Source organism: Grus americana, chromosome 2 (assembly GCF_028858705.1).
Source record: "Grus americana isolate bGruAme1 chromosome 2, bGruAme1.mat, whole genome shotgun sequence".
NCBI lineage: Eukaryota > Metazoa > Chordata > Aves > Gruiformes > Gruidae > Grus > Grus americana.
Window position 1 is genome coordinate 112,696,148 of NC_072853.1, and position 18,900 is coordinate 112,715,047.

An 18,900-nucleotide genomic window follows, 5' to 3' on the forward strand; every position below is an offset into this window, starting at 1 on the left:
TAGTCAGAGGCTCAGTTGTCCAGGAGAAGAGAGTGTCAGTGGGAAATGTACACACTACCCTGCATTTTTATACACAACTTTTTAATGTGAAACTAGCTTCTCCTAAAATAAATCTGCAAGAGATGAGAGCTACATATGCATTCCTCTACCAGGTTACACATCTTCAAATTCCTTCTTGTGCTTTAAAGCTCTTTTGGCCAGTTTGGGGTAGTTATTAGATTGGCAAATAGAAAAATAGCTGAAGCACAGAAGCAATTGCAGTGAAGTGGGCTCCTCCCCAGCCTGCTTTCTGGAGTACCTTGTAAATAAGCAGTGCGACACTGCTCACTGTAAATTAGATCATCATGAAGGCCTTTTAAGGCAAGCAGTTTAGTGTGCCCTTTACCCTAGGATTTTTAAGAATTTCTTGTTAACTAAAGGCTAATTGGTGCTTTCTAATTCACTTTTATCTGGAGCTCTGGAGAATAGAAAAGAAAAAAACCCTAAAAATTAAACAACTTGTCCCCACCTCAACCCGGGCTTGGCCCCCCCTTCAATGCTTGACACAGCTTGTGCCAAAAAAAAAGAACTTGTTGCAAAAGTTTCATGGGACCTTGGCATATGTGATCCCAGGCATTTTTCTCACGTCTGATTCAAATTCCAGTCACAACAGAAACATACAGTAATTGAATTGATTGGTGTCAGCTTTAAAAAGGTGACTATATCACTGTTTATCAGTGTATTTTTATCACATTGGCCCAGTATCATGCATCCCTCTGTGCAGGGAGGTTACTTGATCCTGCAGGAACTGCTCTGAGATTGGTTGTTGGTTTGTTTTTTTTTTTTTCACCAGCTAATAGCGTTTAGCATTTCACCGGGCCACATTAAACTCAATGTACAAGCAGTTAAGAAAAGTACTGTATCTGGCACTGCTTAATGTCACTGACATGAAATGTGAGCAGCTGTGCCAGCATTCCTGAACTCTGAAAGTACTTTACCTTTCCTCTGTCTTTTGGCAATTAAATACATTTTAATACATTTTGGGAAAATAAATACATTTTAATACAGTGCTATAATGTTAGGTCAAAGGATTAACTATGTCTTGTCATTTAGATATTAAAAGAAATCATGACCATTTTAGTCATAGAGATGCCTAGCTGCCTTTTGCTTTCAGGTTCACCACGCTGAAGATTTACAGTGCTCTGTGAGTGGCAGAGTTGCATGACAATGTAATGCAAATGCTCTTCCCAGTTATTGAGTATGCATACACACTCACAGGAAGAGTTATTCTGACTGCTACTTTAGCCTTAGTACATTGTCATTAGACATCTTTGGGCTGAGCTTTAATCTTTGAAGAAGCAAGGCCAAAACTCTGATTAATATCAACAGGCATCAAAAGCCTCAATTTCAATGAATTTTAAAAAATAGAGGACCTTTATATTTTAGATGTAAGTCAGGAATGGGGGTATTCTCCCTTTCTCTGCTTATTTTTATACTAAAAAAAAAAATTACAAAATAACTTTTTTCTGTTGATTTTTATTTTATAAACCTGAGAAGAAAAGGAGCATTTGCCTTCCAGCACCATTAAGTGATCCCTTTCAACAGATGAATCTTCGCATGAATATGGCTTCACTGGCCTTTGCACATAGGGTGGACAGCTGCCAAAGCTGGTGGGCTTCTGCTAGCGGGTAACTTGTTGCTCCCGGCCACTAATCAAAAAAGGCCTACTTTTGAATGTCAGTTCTAGGGTACCCATTGCAGACAACCATGCAGGGATTTCCAAGTGCATGGGAAGATCCCGGGGAAGAGATACCAGGAACAAGATCTGTGTAGGAGCAAGAAAAATCCATTACTACCCATTTGCCTGTTGTTTGATTGGAATTTTCTTTTGACGCATCAAAATATCCCTCAGTGAGATCCTCAGGCTATGTAAAACCAGCCTGACTCCACCAAATTTGCAGTTTTCTGGGTGATTTATACCCGGTGAAGAGCTTTACTAGCTTGCATGGAAAAGAAAGGAAGACAGTTATATGAGGGGGGCTGAGGAAACATTTTTCATGGTGAAGATAAGACAAGAACAATGGGATCCCCCAATGCAGAGAATGGAGCCAAAGGGACCATGGAGTCAGAACAGATGCCAAAATGGAAATCCCCCTTTCCAATGGCAGTTATAGCATCCTGGCAAACAGCTATAGGTGGGTTCAGTTTTGAACCAGACAACAGATGTGTCTTGTATCTCTCTCTCATTTTTTTTTTTTTTTTTTTAATATAGTGATGTGTGAATCAAGTAAAATTAAAGCCAATACCACACACACATCATGGCAGCACCAGCAGATTCCTTTCCAATTTAAGCAGAGAAAAAAAAAATTCATTGCCAGAGGCAGCTGTGTATAGTCGTTCCTACCTACATCCCTTCCTTGAAATTGGAGGGATCTCAGTTTATGAGGTCCAGAATCCCTTGTGATGGTTGATTTCCAGTTTTGCAGTACAAGAGAAAACCATTTTGAAATTACAAGATTGTCAAAACACAATTGAGCTCTAGAGACACGTATTCCTGAAGATTCTTGGGAAGAGTGCAGTAAATTTTGTAAATACTGGTTTTCTGCATGTATTTGTTCATTTTTAAATGAAAAGGGTACTATAAAAGCTTAGATATTATCAAGACAATTATTTAACTGTCCTCCGAATCATCCAAAATCAAAGGACCAAACCTTGTGAAAGGGCAAAATTTCATGATCAGACCTTGGAAGCTACAGGACTTGTTAGGCTTCCAGACACCCACCTATTTAATGACTTCCATTTATTCCTGACTAGAACAAGAGTTAGCAACAGTTTGTGTGTGAGTGTATGACTTAAACACTGAGAAGGCAAAATAGTATCTGGATTTCTCTTACTGCAGTAAACACTGGAGGTGAGACAAAATAATGTCTCTGATTATCCCTTTAGGCATTTGACTATCAGTATAGCAGAGAGGAAAACACTGGGAAAAAAAAAAAAAAGGGAAACACTGCGTGTGAACTCTGCACAAAATATGTTACGGAGTTAATAGCCCGATACTCGGCTGATTTAAACCAGCATTGTTACGTTAAAGTCAAAGAAGCTCTGCCAATTTACTGTAGCTAAGGATGAGGTGATTAGCTATTTCCATTGCTTGGAAAAGCACAGAAAAAAAAAAGAATTTTTTAGGAATTCTTAACAAAACTGAGCAATATTTTACTGTATCTTATGTACGTGATTCTTAGCAATGGGAAGAAAAGAGCCTTTAACAAAGTAAAACCAGCAAATTTATCTGTGAATGCTATCTGACAGTACTAAATAGTTTTCATTTGTAAACAAGGCTCAGTTCAATAACAGATTATCCATTTTATATGAAGCTGAATTCAAATTGCTGCTTTTCTCATTAAAAAAGGGATGTTCCCCTTAGATTAAAAGGAAGGTGGACTATATCAAAACTTCTTCCAATCCAGTTTCAGTTCTTCCCCTATGGTGTCCCTATTCTCAATTCAGACTTATTTCTATATTTATTTAAGAAGTCACTCTTCCAGGATCTCATGATGTCTTTAGCACATGGACGGAGCATGGAGTTTGGTGCCAGGAATGCAGTGCAAGAGGAAGGGAAAAAAAAAGAAAGAAAAAAAAAAAGGAAAAAAAAAAGGAGATCTGAAAAATAGAACACAAAAACACAGAGAAAACAAGCAAACAAATGAACCAAAACACACTGGGCTTCAAAAATGAGCAACCACAGTGGGGTTCCGCTGCAATTTGATTATGTAATAACCTCTTTTCTTTCCCCCAGAAGGTAATGCAGAGCTGTGAAGTTCCAATGTAATACAGAGGATGTTGTTTGTTAGAGTGGAAACAAAGTGACAAGCTAGTTATAATGCCAGGCCTGTTTCCGATACTTTGGGAGAAATACAGGCGTTATGTGTTGAGTGTCAATTTGAGTTAGTTTTATTTAGTTCTAGGAATAGAAAGGCTTTGCCTGGCTCCCAGGGTGCGCACAGCAAAGGTTAGACCCTTCCCATACGCTGAGTTTACTTTAGCTGTAAATTATACGCTGCGATAGAGGAGCATGGCATTTCTCGTGAGTGAAGTACTGCCAAATTGGTTTGCAGAGAAGAAATGGCTCTTCTTTAATCTTTTCCTTACTATTTGTCATGGATCAAATTCCTCCACCTTCTCGCAGTGCACGGTGCACCTTACTCTTAAGAGCAATGCTACTGCAGGATATGGTATTACTAAATTTCAGGAAGGTTTGTCAACTCTCACCATGTTTGAATCATGGGGGTGGGAGTGAGTCAAAAGTTTTGCACAGATTTTCACCCGTGTTTTTTCCATAGTGAAAGGTGCTTAGGATGGCAAAGCAGAGATAGGAACAGTAGCTACCCACAGAACTCAATTGAGACGTCTGGTAAGTTCTGGTATTTGACATTCAGCATGTGGGTTTGTATGGATCGATGTTTAATTAACAGTACCTTGGGCCTTTCTGAATAAAATTACAAAAGACTATTCAGCCATAGTTTGTCTCTCAACCGGTCTTGGAATAGGCTTGTTGCATAACTGAAGAACTGTGCCAATTTTGGCTTATTTCTGCCAACATACTGGGATTGTCATGACCATGCAATGTAATATAAAGACATATCGGTAATTGGGAATACCAGGGAACAGAAGTGAGTTTTGAAATGGTTACTCTACCTGTGATTTAAAATAGAGATGAACAAAGAGTTCATGACAGATGATTCTGTTCAAAATCAATCAGATCAACCACCAATTTGTATATAATTGATTTTCTACTAAAATCATTGTACAAGGCAGCTCTCTGCAAGTGGAGAGTCTAATATACAGATTTTTAAGGTTCTGCTTCTTTTCACTAACATGTCTTTCTGGGGACAAACATTTAGGCAATTACTGTAATTATGATAAGAACTCCATTTCCCATATGAAGTACAGAAAATGAGTAGCCACACAGGACTATAATTACATTTACCCCCACCCCCGCCAAGAAAATCTTTCACTCAGACAGTATGAGATTGTTTATTTGATACATCAGTGTTAAAATCATACAAACACACATGGAAGAAAATTAGGAATTAAATTATGTCTTCTCTTTGAGTCCCATTAGGGGAGCTGAAGGGAGCAAAGAGAGGACAAAGCAATGTGAACTCAGTGTGAAGGAATGTAGCTAATGTTCCTTATCTGACCTCATGCTGAGCCACAGCACCAGTGCGGAGCAGTTCTTCTATGGCATCATCGTTGTACCCCAGCATGCCCTTCAGTATCTCCACTGTATGCTGTCCGACAAGCGGAGGTGGTTTAGGATGTGACACAGCAAATTCACTGTATCTGACACCTGGTCCTGTAAAAAAAGCAGACAGGAGGAAAATTATTTTCAAAAGTTACTGCCCATATTTATACTGAAGTGTCTAGGTTAGTTTAAAGGAAAGTATCTCATTTTCAGGGCAGTCTTGTTACAGTCCTTATCACAGAAATGTTACATTCTGGAGTTACAGACTAAAAAGATTTCAGGTCACAATAATATATCAATAAGCCAGTTTTAAGTAGCTCAATCAAATGCAGAATTGCTGAATATTCGCCCAACATTTAGAAAGTCTTCCCCTTGTTCCCAGTGGTACGTATATCGGGGTGCTCTGGGTCATACTACGTCACAGGTCTGCCACTCTCTGCTAGCTGAATGACAATGCCCAGCCCACACAACGGGATGTGGCGCAGAAATCCCCACACTCTGTCTACAACAGGAGGCAGGACAACCATCAGAATGCAATGAAATGTCGTGTTAACACACTGTTACTGATGTCGGGGCAGTGCACCAGATGATGGGAAGCACCATCTCCAGCTAGCAAGAGCTCAAGTACCTCTGCGGCATGCTCCATTATCCTGCAGTGATGTAGAACTGACATCATGCACAGCAAAGATATCCCCAGCTCGTTTTATGTTTTCTATCAAAAACATAGGTAGCAGCCATAAGAAACTCAACAATGGTTTATTTACTCTGACAAGAATAATTTCACAGGTGGAAATCACTTTGGGAAGCTGGCAACATTATGAACATGTATCTATTGCAGGTAGTCAGATCTCTGTTTTTAGCAATAGACAAATAGCAGACAAATAGCTATACCTTTACTGTCAGCCTCAGAAGAGAGAATGGGCCACAAATTTACTCTAGGATCAAAACTGAGGTATACACTCAGCATATGCATAGAAAGACTAACTGTTTTATAGAGAAATAGAGGTCAATAATTTCCCGAATTGTCAGTTGGTAACTTTTCCTTAATACGAAATACAACAACCTTTGGTGCTTTGGACAACTGGCAAAAGGATTTCTCTATTCATAGTTATGGTCTTTACAGAAGAAGTTATACATAGCTATGGCTTTGCCTATGACACTACAGCTTTACTTAGAAATGCAAAGAAATATATAGGCCATTTTAATAGGCAGAACAGTGTTTGACTTATTTCTGAAGAAATACGATATCAACCAGCAAGGGAAACGAACCACAGCAAGAACTTTTTTGAGGACAGATGCTGACAAAGGTCATGCAGCATGCCAAAATATGCCATTTTTTCAACAGCCTTCATCAACTGTGATCACATGGTTAATGCAGTAAAGGTATCCACCTCCAAGCAGAACAAAATAAAATAAAGGGTGTTTAGAACAACAGCTTTTTTCAAGCTGATTCGGTACATTCCTGATGAGTATGCTCCCAGAAGGCATCAGGTATGGTTCCTGTGTTTAAAAGGAAAGGAGGTAGAATTGGGGAATAGTGGACCAAATCATTTAACTTCAGGTTCCATTAAATACTGGAACAAATAATCACAGTGAAAGAGACGAGTAACAGCCAGCATGTATCTATTAAGTACAAATAGTGTACACTCGATCTCTTGTCTTTTTACTAGATGCCAATAGTCTACATATGGATGTTTAGTTGTTTAAACTCCCTTTGGAGTCACTGCAGATGAAAAGACACACTTACAGGGTAATTCTTCTAAGATAGTGGTAAATGACTAAACTGTCCAGATGAATTGTGATCACCTATGTTTCTCCATATAGGAGAGGCTAGACAAGTACCTTAGATGCAGACTTCTACCATCCAGACATCTGAAGTCAGGTGAGATGAACCTCTGACTACTACAATGCCAGATCAAGATTTGAGTTTCAGAAAGAAAATTATCTGCTATTTTCCATACACTCACTAAAGAAACATGGTCTAGGTAAATCCAAAGCCAGGTGCAATACTGAGAGGGAAATCATATTCAGAGAATTGCTGCCTGGCATCTTCTAAAACAGAAAAATGTTTCAAGTGAGCTCCAGAGGAATCTGTTCAGGATGAAGCACTAATCAGTATATTTTTAGTTCCATCAGCTGATGGAACTCAGATTTTACCTGCTCAGGTTTCTGAGGACTTCAAGCTAAAACTGATTGTGAAGCAGATTTCACAATGACCTGGCTGGAGAAATGGTCTGATAAAACAGGGTGAAATTCAATAAAGTCAAGGGGAAGGAACTACATTTAATTATATAAATCCAGGGCAGGGGACAAATAGCAAGGTAGGAATAGCTAGGGGTTATTCTAGATCACAAAGTGAGGATGAGTCAACAACATCATGCTGTTGCGAAAAAGGCAAGCGTCTGCAGGACACATGAAATAATCTTTTTTCTCTAGATAGAGCTGGCAGCTCACAGCTGGAGCGGCATCTGATGTGGGGTCCCCACTGCCCAACCATCTGGAACACCTGAAGAGGTTCTACAGGACAGCAACCAAAATAATCAGGGAAAACATGACAGACTGAACAAAGTGGGATTGTGGGCCTACAGAGAAACTTCAAAAACTGTCCTCAAAAAATGTAAAAACAACCAACAACAATAAAAAACCCTCAAACCCCTCAAAAAACCTCTGTGACCTTTCCACAAGGAGGAAGTACATCCTTTTTCATGTCGATGATATACAAGAAAATAATTGATTTCAATTGCAACAAAGGAAACTGAAGTTAGGTACTAGAAAATAAACTTTTATAATGGTAGGGGGAGCAAAATGCTGAAACAGGCCATGTGAGGAAGCTGCAGAATTCCTATCAATCAGGTCTTTAGAAATGAAATTATTCTGGCATAGCTGATCCTATGACTGATTCTTGGGGCTTGCTGATGGATGAGATGATCTCTCACAGTCCCTTCCACTCATGAAAGCTAAGAAACAGCTCACATCAGGAAAAACTTTCCTATTAATTTATTCCCCTAATTCTACTCACTTTGAACATACTCAGTTAAATTTTTAGAGGAAATCTCAAGTGAGACATCAGTATATTTTAAAGGGACAGGTGACATCACTAAGCAATATTTGTATTAATTCCTCTTCCTAGGGCTGACTGAGGGCTGAACGGGCGCTAGTGCAAGCCACAGGAATGATCCGTCTGTGCCAACTGAAATGCTTCTGAAGATAGTTTCAGAGCAAAAATGCCCCTTAGAGATTTATTAGTGTAGAAATTCAACATAGCCACAAAACTATTAGGCAATTTCTATTTAAAAAAAATAATATTATATAGATATAAAGCAATATTATTTCAGGTGTGTGTATCCGAGAGCTCTTTATACTGAGAAATCAGCAAACCCTCAAAGGAACTAGTTTAGTAGCTATACACTTTTCACTTGCTTGTGCAAATTTTTGCTAGTATAAAAACTGTGTATCTCAAAGCCTGGGAGTTTTTGCAGTGATATCAAAAGGCACAGAATAAAACCTCTAATGAGAGAAAACCAAAATTGACATTAAGTGTACAACAGGCATAGAATGCTTCACACTTCCCAAAGAAATTAATCTTACAAACTAGAGCATGCTAGAAAATTGCACAGCAATTATAAAACCAGTGTCTTTCTTGAGCTTTTATTGTTTGATGCATCATTCATCATGCTACTTTTCACTTTGATAGAGTTATAAAGTTATCTACATTCATTCAAAGGAGCTACTTGCTAATGATCCATCATTAACGATTCTCTGTTCTTTCCTTGTGTAACTTCTACTTGGCTTCTGTGTCAATTAGGAGGGTGCAAAGCTTGCCAGTCAGGCTTCAGCAATCCCACGCTCCTACTGAACAACGCTCCCAGAGAGCAACCAGCAGAATGCTATGCAAATGCTAATTAAACACAACTGCCTTATGAGGAAACCATCCCTTGAGGCAGAGAGAGGTGAACTGCTTTAATTAAGGTCAGAAGCATTTGCATGTGGGTGAGTTACAGGGAGCCTTGCAGATGAAAACAGGCCTTTGCTGGGGTAGAAGCGGGGTTACTGGTGGAGGAGGTAAGACAGCAGTCACCTATGCATCCTGGCTCTAAGCAGGGCACTATACTCAATTCAGCTGTTAAAAGGACACATATGGTCACCTGAAAAAAAGCCAAGGAGGAATGAGTGGTAGCTGTGATTTACCTTTGTCCTGTTAAATGAAGAGGAGGCTGTTTCTCTTTTTGCTTTGATTATCATTGCCAGTAAATCAAAGAGCTCTTTCACCACATTTAAATTCTAGGCTTATCTTCTTTTAATACATGCTGTGCACACCACATAATGTACAAAAGTTAATAGTGCAACAATAAAAAAAAAATTGTATCAGTTGCAACCACAATGACAATTGTGTACCAAGATATCTTGATGACTTCCCCGATACTTAAACTTAACATCATCACAATAAATTCTATTTCTTTGGCGCCTATCTACTACAGTATTGCTAGGCATCAAACTGAGCTATTAGGTTAAGACACACTAAACACGTTAAAGCAAAAGACACAAATGAGATAAACCCACTGAAACAGGTCCACATGGAGGGCTCTGCAAGAATGAAATGCCTTTGAACATTAACCCTAAACAGGTGAAACATGCAGCAGCCTTTGCAATGTGTCACTGGGCATTGCTGAGATTTGGGGCTGCAGAAGCAAAGTCAATTTTACTCTACAAGTAGCAGAACTTAAAGCTGAATTTCAATTATATTAAAGGTGCAAAGCACAGTATATAAAAGTGGATAAAGGTAATAATCTTTGCTTTGTCCTGACAAATAGCAGTCCTGCAGCACTGTGCAGCAGTCACCGGATAACACTTTTTCTACAGCACAGGTTAGAGCATATTGAAGCAATCTAACTCTCAAACTATATAGAGGGAATCAGGCCTGGGGACAGCCAAGCTCAGGGAAAAGTCATGATTATTTGTTATTAGTCAAGTGGGACAAGGAAAAGAAAGGGGAAGTTTGAGCTAATGTACGTGTACACATTCTGTTGCAACATACCATCTACATTTGCAAAATAGAGCAATGAGAAATCCAACGCCACTCATTATTTAGTTCTACCCCAGCTCACAGTGTAGTTTATATACATGTAGGAATCGCATGAAAACAAACCAAACACTTGTGCCTCTTCCAATAACACTTGTGCCTCTTCCAATAACATGGTGTTGCTACATAACAGTTTTGCAATTCCAATGAAATATCATCAACAATCAACAGTGATGGTCCAGAGCCAATACATTTGCACCCAGATCCCATAAAAGCTACAGGTCAAGTGTTTGGAGCATGCAATCGGCTGGTTATGAAACTGGCCTAAAGGAGGATCAGCAGGAAACAAGCAGTGACTTTTAAGGTAATGAAAAGGAAAACAATACAGAATAAGTCAGCAAAAGGGGCTTCGTGGCTGCCATGAAGGACATTTGGGCGTTAGACGTGATGTGTGCAGGGATATGTTACCAGGAGTAGACCAGCGAGACTTCATTTTGAGTGACTGGTCTCTTCCCTTTGGTCCCAGCCATGACTTCTGTCCATGCATTATTCACAGCTGAGAAGATGGGGTGCCTACGCACACAGTGCAGCCCAGCTTAGCTACACTGCCTTTACACCAGGCTTCTTCCCCTCAATGAAACACAAAGTAGAACAGCACACATAGACAAAAAAGCTCACTAAAAGCCCTGCCAGTATGAGTAGCACACACAGGCTTCAAGGAAATCTCCAGAATGAACAATCAGCTCCATCTTAACCGGGGAACTCCCACATTTTTTGATATCTTATCACAGATCTGAAAGTTTGAGAGCTTGGGGGACTTTTCAGGAATCTATTTAATCGCTGGGAAAAATCCTTTCTTTTTGCATGACGTTAGAGCTGGTGATTTACCTTTTAAGAACAACCCATAATAGATTTGGGAAAAAAAAAAAGCAATTAAGGAGATAATTTTCAAAGACTTGCTCCTCCTTCCCTCACTGCAGCTTCCACTTCCTCCCCCACTTAGAGCACAGCCACACAAAGTGTTCACTTGGCATCCAGCACAGCCGAGAGGATGGAAAACTTTGGCAGGATAAATAGGAACGAGGAACGGAGAGTGGAGAGGATGGACAAACTTTTTCAGATGGTAATAAAAAAAGAATAAACCTCATTCTAGATGCCATATAAACACAGATATAAATAAATCCGTAAACAGTAGTAGTGAACAGTAAAATCAGTAGGGCAGTAAATAGTATCAATACTAGAAATATCTACAAGCCATCTGTCTACCTTTTCTCGTTTGGCCAACGCTGACAGCCATGGGACAGCTCTGAAGACCGTTCAACGTCACAAGAGTCAAGAACGTAAGGACTGAAGCATTGTGAGGGGAATGAGTTGACAGGCAGAGCACAGACATAGTTTATGTATGATAGCCATAGATGAGAGTCTAAAAATCAGGCCACTTTTAAGCCCACACTTAGGCGTTCAAAGCATCCATTACACAATTCTTAAAACCCTTTCCCAAGTACATTTATAAAAGTACTTTCTTACCTGAAGCTGCATATATAGAAATGCATTAAAAAACATTTTATGTATTTCCTATCAACCAACATCCTGGATATAATCAGTGTAAATACCACTCAACATTTATATAATGCATTTTCAAAGTGTCACCATACTAACTGTACCTAATTAATCTTGCATGACTGCTGGAGTAAAGGAAATCATTTATCAGTCACTCTGGCTGCGTATTTGAGAGTAATCCCGCATAATTACACCATTCAAATAACGCAATTTTGCGAGAGGACTCTTGGCACCAAAAAGCTTTAAGAATGTTGCAGTAAGGTGGTGTCTACTGCTTCCCACGTGTATCGCCTCACAAGGCTGAAAATCTGGCCTAACTTTTTGTACAGACTCACATGGTCCCACTCCTTCCCAAAACCCCCAAAGACCTTAAGAGAAGATTCAAAGACAGACAGGAAGGAAGATGACCTGTAAGAATACCCAGAGGTAGCAATTTTAAAGAATTGTAAATTCCCTAGGTAATAATACATAGCTCCATTTCCTAAGGAAACAAATTTACGTGTCTGTGCTGTCTTTCTAATCATCTGTTTGTCTGCCTTGTCCCTGCCACACACAGTAACTTCTGAACCTGTCAATCTTGACAAAAGCACAGAAATCCCAAGGAAAATTAAGTTCTTACCAGTGTTGTGAAAATTGGCAACTGCTGAAGGACAGACACCCAAATTACTGCCCTGATGACATTAAAAAAGCTAAAGAACTCAGCTGTTATATATTCTGTTTGGCTGCAAATGGCTTACTGGTAAGTACAGACACAGCTCTGTAAGAGCACGTACTGTCCTTCACTGGGGAGACAAGCCATAAAGGACATGAGGAAAGTCCAGGTTATCATAAGGATTACATATAAGTTTTATAAAGGATGTAACTCTGAAGGAAAAGAATATTTAGTTCCAGTGTTCATGGAACAACTTCTTCTAGGCATCTTTTCTACAGTACTGCGGAAGGTGCATTCAGGCTGTGCAAGCCCAAGGCAAGGAAGTTAGAGACTTCTAGTTTAACATAAATTGCTCTTGCAGGAAGGAGCTTAAGAACTAGATGGCAAAGAAGAGTAACTGGGAGAAGCCTTGAAAACTCTAAAAGGAAAAACCTGAAGAGGCGAGCCTAAACTACTGAAAATCCAAGCTAAAAACATAATTTCTCTCAAGTCATAATCTAATCAATACAAACCTCGATATATAATCCCACCACAGGATGCGGGTTAACCACAGGATGTGTACCTAATGCAGAAATTACGGGGTGAGGCTGAAAGGCCTGTGCTATGCAGGAGGTCAGACTATATGATCATAATGGTTATTTCTGGGCATAAAACATATGAATTTCTGAAATGCCCATAAGCAAAACTGTTTCCACACAAGAGGGCTGGTGTTAAGATGGCCCACCTGAACCTCCGCTGATACTTAGGAGGTCAAGCCACATATTGTTTCACGTAGACATCTTTATTGTAAACCGAAAGGCCTTAACTGCTGTACCTTAAGGAGAGCAATTAGTCAGAAGTGTGCTCCTAGTATAGAACAAGAAAAATAAAAATGCTACCTGAAATGAGCCTCCCATAAGGACAGAGAATTGCCTAGTTGCAACACACTCACATGATCCTGGAAGCTGAATCATGCCCCTGGCTGCGCAGGAAGGCAAGAAGCTCCTTGGGGCCCTCCTACTGAGCCTGCTGAAAACTATTTCCAAGTCCCATGCCTTGTGGTTAGTGTGACCCTGCGTGTTGGAGTAAGACACGCCAGCCAACCCAGAAAGCGTCTGTATCTCCTCAGTACAGCAATTCATCCTTTCCTCTGTGTCCTGTCTCCAGCTATAGGTTAGATTCTCTGGCTCTTCAGAGACCCCAAAAGTAATCCTCTTGGCCAGCTGTGCAGCATCAGAGTGGGAGCAGATGAGCTCTTCCTTACTCTTTAGGCAACCAGCTGAAGCCCGGATACCTGAACTTGATTCTAGTCTCTTAATTCAGGGCTGCAAGACAATGCACACTGAAGAACACAACACTGCCTGATCCTAAGGATGGGTATAATTTTCTCTCTAACCTCTTACTTGCTAAAGCAGCACTTTTTCAGGGTAGGAGGCTTTAAGCTTTTTCTAAGCAGCTGGTAAAAATAACTAAAAATTAAAAAACCTTTGGGCCTTCATTTAACAGAAATTTGAAAGAATATTCAAAACATTCTCCTAAGCAACTTTTGAAAATGCATTTAACATTCCCAAACACCTTGACAAGGTCCACAAGTCTGATCTTCCAGCTGCTAGGGAACACTTTTCTGTGGCCTATCCTTGAAGTCTTTGTCTAGTTATTTCTGTATTCTTCTGCACGTGTGGACATCAGAACAGGGAATGGATTATTGTGCAGAAGAAAAAGCATTTTTCTATGTCCCCTTTTTATACCTTTGAAGCGTGTACCAGCTCTTTTCAGTACACCTTGTAATGGGAATTTATGTTAAGGTGATTATTTGTGATGGCTCCAATCATGCTTCTCTGTCTCTTTTCAAAACCAGAGGTTTTGAAAACCTGTTCCACGGGTCTACCTGGCATTCCTGTCTGATGGTATTAAAACGCACTGTAACAGCTCCTTTGGAAGCAATAGTTGGTAGGCAGAACAGAAAGTGAGCTGTGTGGCAAGCAGTTTATGACAGCAGCAGTCTATCACATTGCTTTGCTTTAGTTCCCTAACCTCACCACAACCCATCTGTATATTAGTACTGATGATTTATTCATTTATTTGATTAATGTCTTATGATATCCATCTTAGCCTGTTAAGAAAAAGAAACTGAGAAAGGAAAGCCGCCTTTAGTCCACCTGTAACAGAACTATTCTCAATCGCTTCTTAAGTCTTTCACATTGACTAATTTTTCCTCAACAATCCCTTGTTTTGGCCAAAGGATTAAATCTCGAAAGGGGTATATTGTTATAAAAAGGCAAAGATCAGACATTTAATTAGATGTCAAATCATGTGTCTGTCATGTGCTGTATGCACATTGCCACACAGGTGTATTCTACACATCTTTAGACTGTTCCTCTGTGGCCACAATACACAGGCATATAAACCTTCACATTTGGAAAATTCAACAGTCAGTCAATACTTTCTTGCCTGGTTAGTGACCCACACCAAGTAAGTATCTGCTGAGTGAGTATTAAAATAATGGAAAAAGCCATCAGCTGCAGCACAGCCAAGGAAATTCTGGTGGTTGAAATTCTTCAGCACAGACGACAGCCAGGTAACTCTATGTTTGAGCACCATGGAAATATTTGGAACTCGGTTCTCAAGCAAGGCATCTGTGATTAAGTAGGGCTGAGCACTATGCACAGCCTGATCATTCTTCCAAAAGCTCTCCCACTCCACCCTCCATTTACTTCTGCTGTCCCTTGTGCAGCAGAACGAGGCCAGTTCCAGTGCACAGGGACTTTCCCTGGCAAAGGAAGATGGGAAGGGATTTGATACTTTGTTTTAGATTACTTGAAGAACTGCAAATTACATTTTTAGCTCTTTTTGGGTAAGATGCCCAGACTCCTTGAGGCATAAGCTACTAAAAATGCTGGCCGAGTTTCGAAAAGCACTGTGCAATCTGGGACGACTCTGTTTTGGAGTGTCATACTTGAGACATCTTTAAAGGGGCCCAGTTTCCAGAAAAAGCTGGGGACATCTGAAAATCTTTCTCTTTCAGGATGTCTCAATTTGCCTGTGCAGAGACATCTGGTATTCAAAGTAGGCAAGAAGAGCGAATATCCCTTCATTGAGCAGGGGAAAGTAAAACTCTAGACATATAACTCCTTTTAACAACTTCTTTTTTCCTATTTCCTATTTAAAAGCAATCATCAGGTTAATCTTAAGTTCTTTAAAGGGAAACAGAGTGCTGAAAATGGAGTCTGGGAGTGGGACTAGAGAGAGGGCACACTGCAGATTAGGCTGGTTTTTTCCACCGATTTCTAAGCGACAATTTGATCAATCCTGTCTCAGTGTGAAGGACTGGGAACAGCTTTTTGGCTTTCCATTGTCTGCTGCCAATGCCTGACATGTGATATTCAGCTCATCGACTTGCAAATATCAAAGCAGCACGGGGCAGGAGAAACAGCTGTCTCAAACCAAGCAGCCTTCGGTTTGGTTTTTGGTTGCGCGGGCATGCCGATGTGAGCGTGTGTATGTCAGTTAAGTACAGGCTGGTTCTGTATCTAAGTTCTTGTGGTTTCTAACATTTGCCAGCCTTTACTCCATCAGAAGGGATTTCAGTGCTGCGTTCTACCCTACAATGGGCAAAAGAGTCAGAAATCATCTCTCCTCGCCCACAAAGACTAGAGTAGGATTAAGAAACAGAAATTTAAGTCAGACACACCCATGAAGAGGAATGAGGCACAAGGTTAGGAAGCCATCCAAAGCTCAGTTGCCTATCCCCTTACTAAACTAAACTAAAAAGTCTCTTTTTGCTCAAGAAGACAGCTGAAAAGCTGGGGAACAAAAATTAAAATCAGATTGAAACCAGCCATGCCTAAGCAATATCCCATCTTAAATGTGTGCAGATCAGTTTCATTAAAATATTTCCCCATTCTCTCTTTTTCCACCTCCTAATACTTTGGCTGTTTCCTTTTGCTCCCCTTTAAAGTGCAAAGCAAAATACTTTTACTGACGTCGTTTGTAATTTTGAAGCCCTAATCTCAAGCAGCAGGTGCTTAGTTTTAACGGAATTTTTCCATCCCTGAATGTCTGGGAGCATCAGTAGCACCTCCCTCCTACACAGCCCCTCACCTTTGATCCTTTGCCATTTGTACTTGTGGGTTTTCATTTACTGTATTTCTTCTGCTTTTCCGCAATCTGCTTTTTCACTGCAAACCCTTCGACCTCTCCTCTCCTTTCTTTTACCTCATACGATTGGCAAGTGTTGTCTCCTAAAAATCCTTATAAAATATGAAGGGCCTTGCTGCCTCTGGCCTCGCTATCTCACAGCGCTGTGTCTACTTTACACTGCACTGGCAATTTAAAAGGGCCTTGGAATGGTTGTAAGTATTTGCATCACAAGAACAATTATATTTTAATTGCCAGAGGTCCTAGGGTTTCTCTGCACAAAAAACTGGAACCAAAATAACAGTTGGTTTTAGTTCATACAATTAGTTATTCTGGAGTAAGTCTGTGTGTGGGCACTTTTGTTCCATACTGACAGTTTTTGTTTCCATTTAATTTTAGCTTTTTGGTTAATCTGATTTTAGTTAATTTTCTCTTATAATTTCCTATTTTGAGTTAATGCAAATGATTTTGTACAGGCATAATCTCAAGCAAAGTCCAAGAGAAAAGCATCCGCACTCAGTTTGCAATGACATATCTAAAAGCATGGATTAAAACGGGATTCGCGTCCTAACGTGAGAACTGGAGATGCTGTAGTAAGCAAATGCCTGCTTTGCCTTGGTGCTGGTAGATTGCTCCCAAACACAGTATAATTTAACAAAGTCTAATCATCAGTTGTTTCTTGTATCCAGGAATGCATCTCCCTAGGTTGTGCTCTAGTTAAGTCTTCCAAATGTATTTGTATTTGGCTATTAAAGAACAGTTTCTTTTTACCTTCATTTGCCTTTCTATTGCTTATCATCAGATACAAATGCACATTAGTATATAGTTCTTGCTCAAAAAGCAATGACGTGCTGCAGAAATGACCGTAAGCTTATTGCCTAATAACTTGACACAAATTTGACTGAAAACTCTGCCTTTTAAAATATGAATCTGCATTGTGCAGCAGTAAATCACAAGGGCTCACATAGCTTTCTCATAACTAACTTTTAATTGAGTTTTCCATTCTTAACAAGGCAACCCAATTCCAGAAAGTCATACCAGCCACTTCCTTAATCCACAAAGCTCAGAAGTTATCTTCTGCACTGACAGCATGCAAAAATGTTTAATGCTAACACAAATACCTTTCATAGATTATTCTGATTCTCAGGCTGATTTCTAAGCCAGCTGTTCGCTGCCTGATTCAATGTGCAGATTTCATTTTAAAACACAGAATATTCCCTGGTTACCTGCCATATAACTAGATCTTACAGGTGTAGGGCATGTTTGTAATGCTTGTTCATCCACTCGCAGGAAAAAAAATCATAAAATAAAATACTTTGTGTAGCTTTCCTGGATTCTAATGTTTTCTTCCCAACTTTCAGATACTGTATCAACTGAAGAATGCCAGGAATTACTTCATGCTTTATATATGTACCTGTTACAAATTATATTTGTTAATTTCAAAGCCAGCTGCTATTTTTGCTTGAAGTAATCCTTGATGGTACACTTTTTAAATATACATATAAGAAGAGCTGCTTGCTATGACACACAAACATTTAAATCTACCTTGATTATAGATCTATTACTGCTTTGTTCTTTTTCGCACAAGTAGGGTGTGAAGCTTCTGGCTTCTCCTGGGGCTTATTCTCTGTATAGCAATTTTGACACACAAATAACACCAAATACAAAAGAAAACCATGAAAATATAAGAAACTCATCAGAAGAAACTAACAATCATCTAGTAGTAAGGTCAACCACAGTACAGACTGCGGAGTTGGGGATCCAAACAGTTGGATTTGGATCCTTGCTCTATCACCAATCAACTCTGTGATCACAGGCAAATCACGTTCCCTTGCCATATCCTTATACTTCCTGTACAGTTTTGAGAGCCTTGCCTATTTAGATTATAAAATGTTAGGGACTGGAATTGTCTCTTACTCTTTGTTTATACAGTGTCTGACACAACGGGCCCTGTTTTGTATTGGAATGAAATACAAATACTAATTTTCTGATATCCTGTCTCCCAGAGCTGCTTCAGAGGAGTATGAACCATTGTCCCAAGTTATATCTGATAAATTGTGCATTACTCTGTTGTGGGAGAGATTTCTTTCTAATCCGAAATCCATCTGTCTTGCTGTGCTGCAAGTGATAGTTTCTGGGCAGAGAGCATACTAATTGCAGGATTAAACTCTTAGCTAACTCTTGGGTGGAAACTCTTTCCCATAATGTGGTAGAAAACACATGTTGGTTTCTGTCTGCAGATCCTTGAACATCACACACTGATCTTGACTGGGATATTTAGGTTCTCTATTGAAGTATGTCTGTGCAATATAATTCAATTAACAGTAA

At 39.7% G+C, this 18,900-nt stretch overlaps 1 protein-coding gene across 6 annotated transcripts in view; it reads right to left on the reverse strand.

The window, feature by feature from the left end:
• Positions 1-1,547: 1,547 nt before the first annotated feature.
• SUGCT (succinyl-CoA:glutarate-CoA transferase) overlaps positions 1,548-18,900 on the reverse strand; it is a 346,273-nt gene continuing 328,920 nt past the window's right edge. For 2 of the 6 annotated variants that reach the window (XM_054815784.1, XM_054815789.1), the window contains 2 exons: positions 5,181-5,335; positions 1,553-1,804 (listed from right to left, as the gene is read on the reverse strand). In XM_054815784.1, coding sequence (XP_054671759.1) covers positions 1,661-1,804; positions 5,181-5,335 — 299 coding nt within the window. In that variant the 3' untranslated portion in view covers positions 1,553-1,660. Of the gene's footprint in view, positions 1,805-5,180; positions 5,336-18,900 lie in introns of those variants that run through there. The other 4 variants (XM_054815788.1, XM_054815787.1, XM_054815786.1 and 1 more) reach the window with 4 other exon arrangements.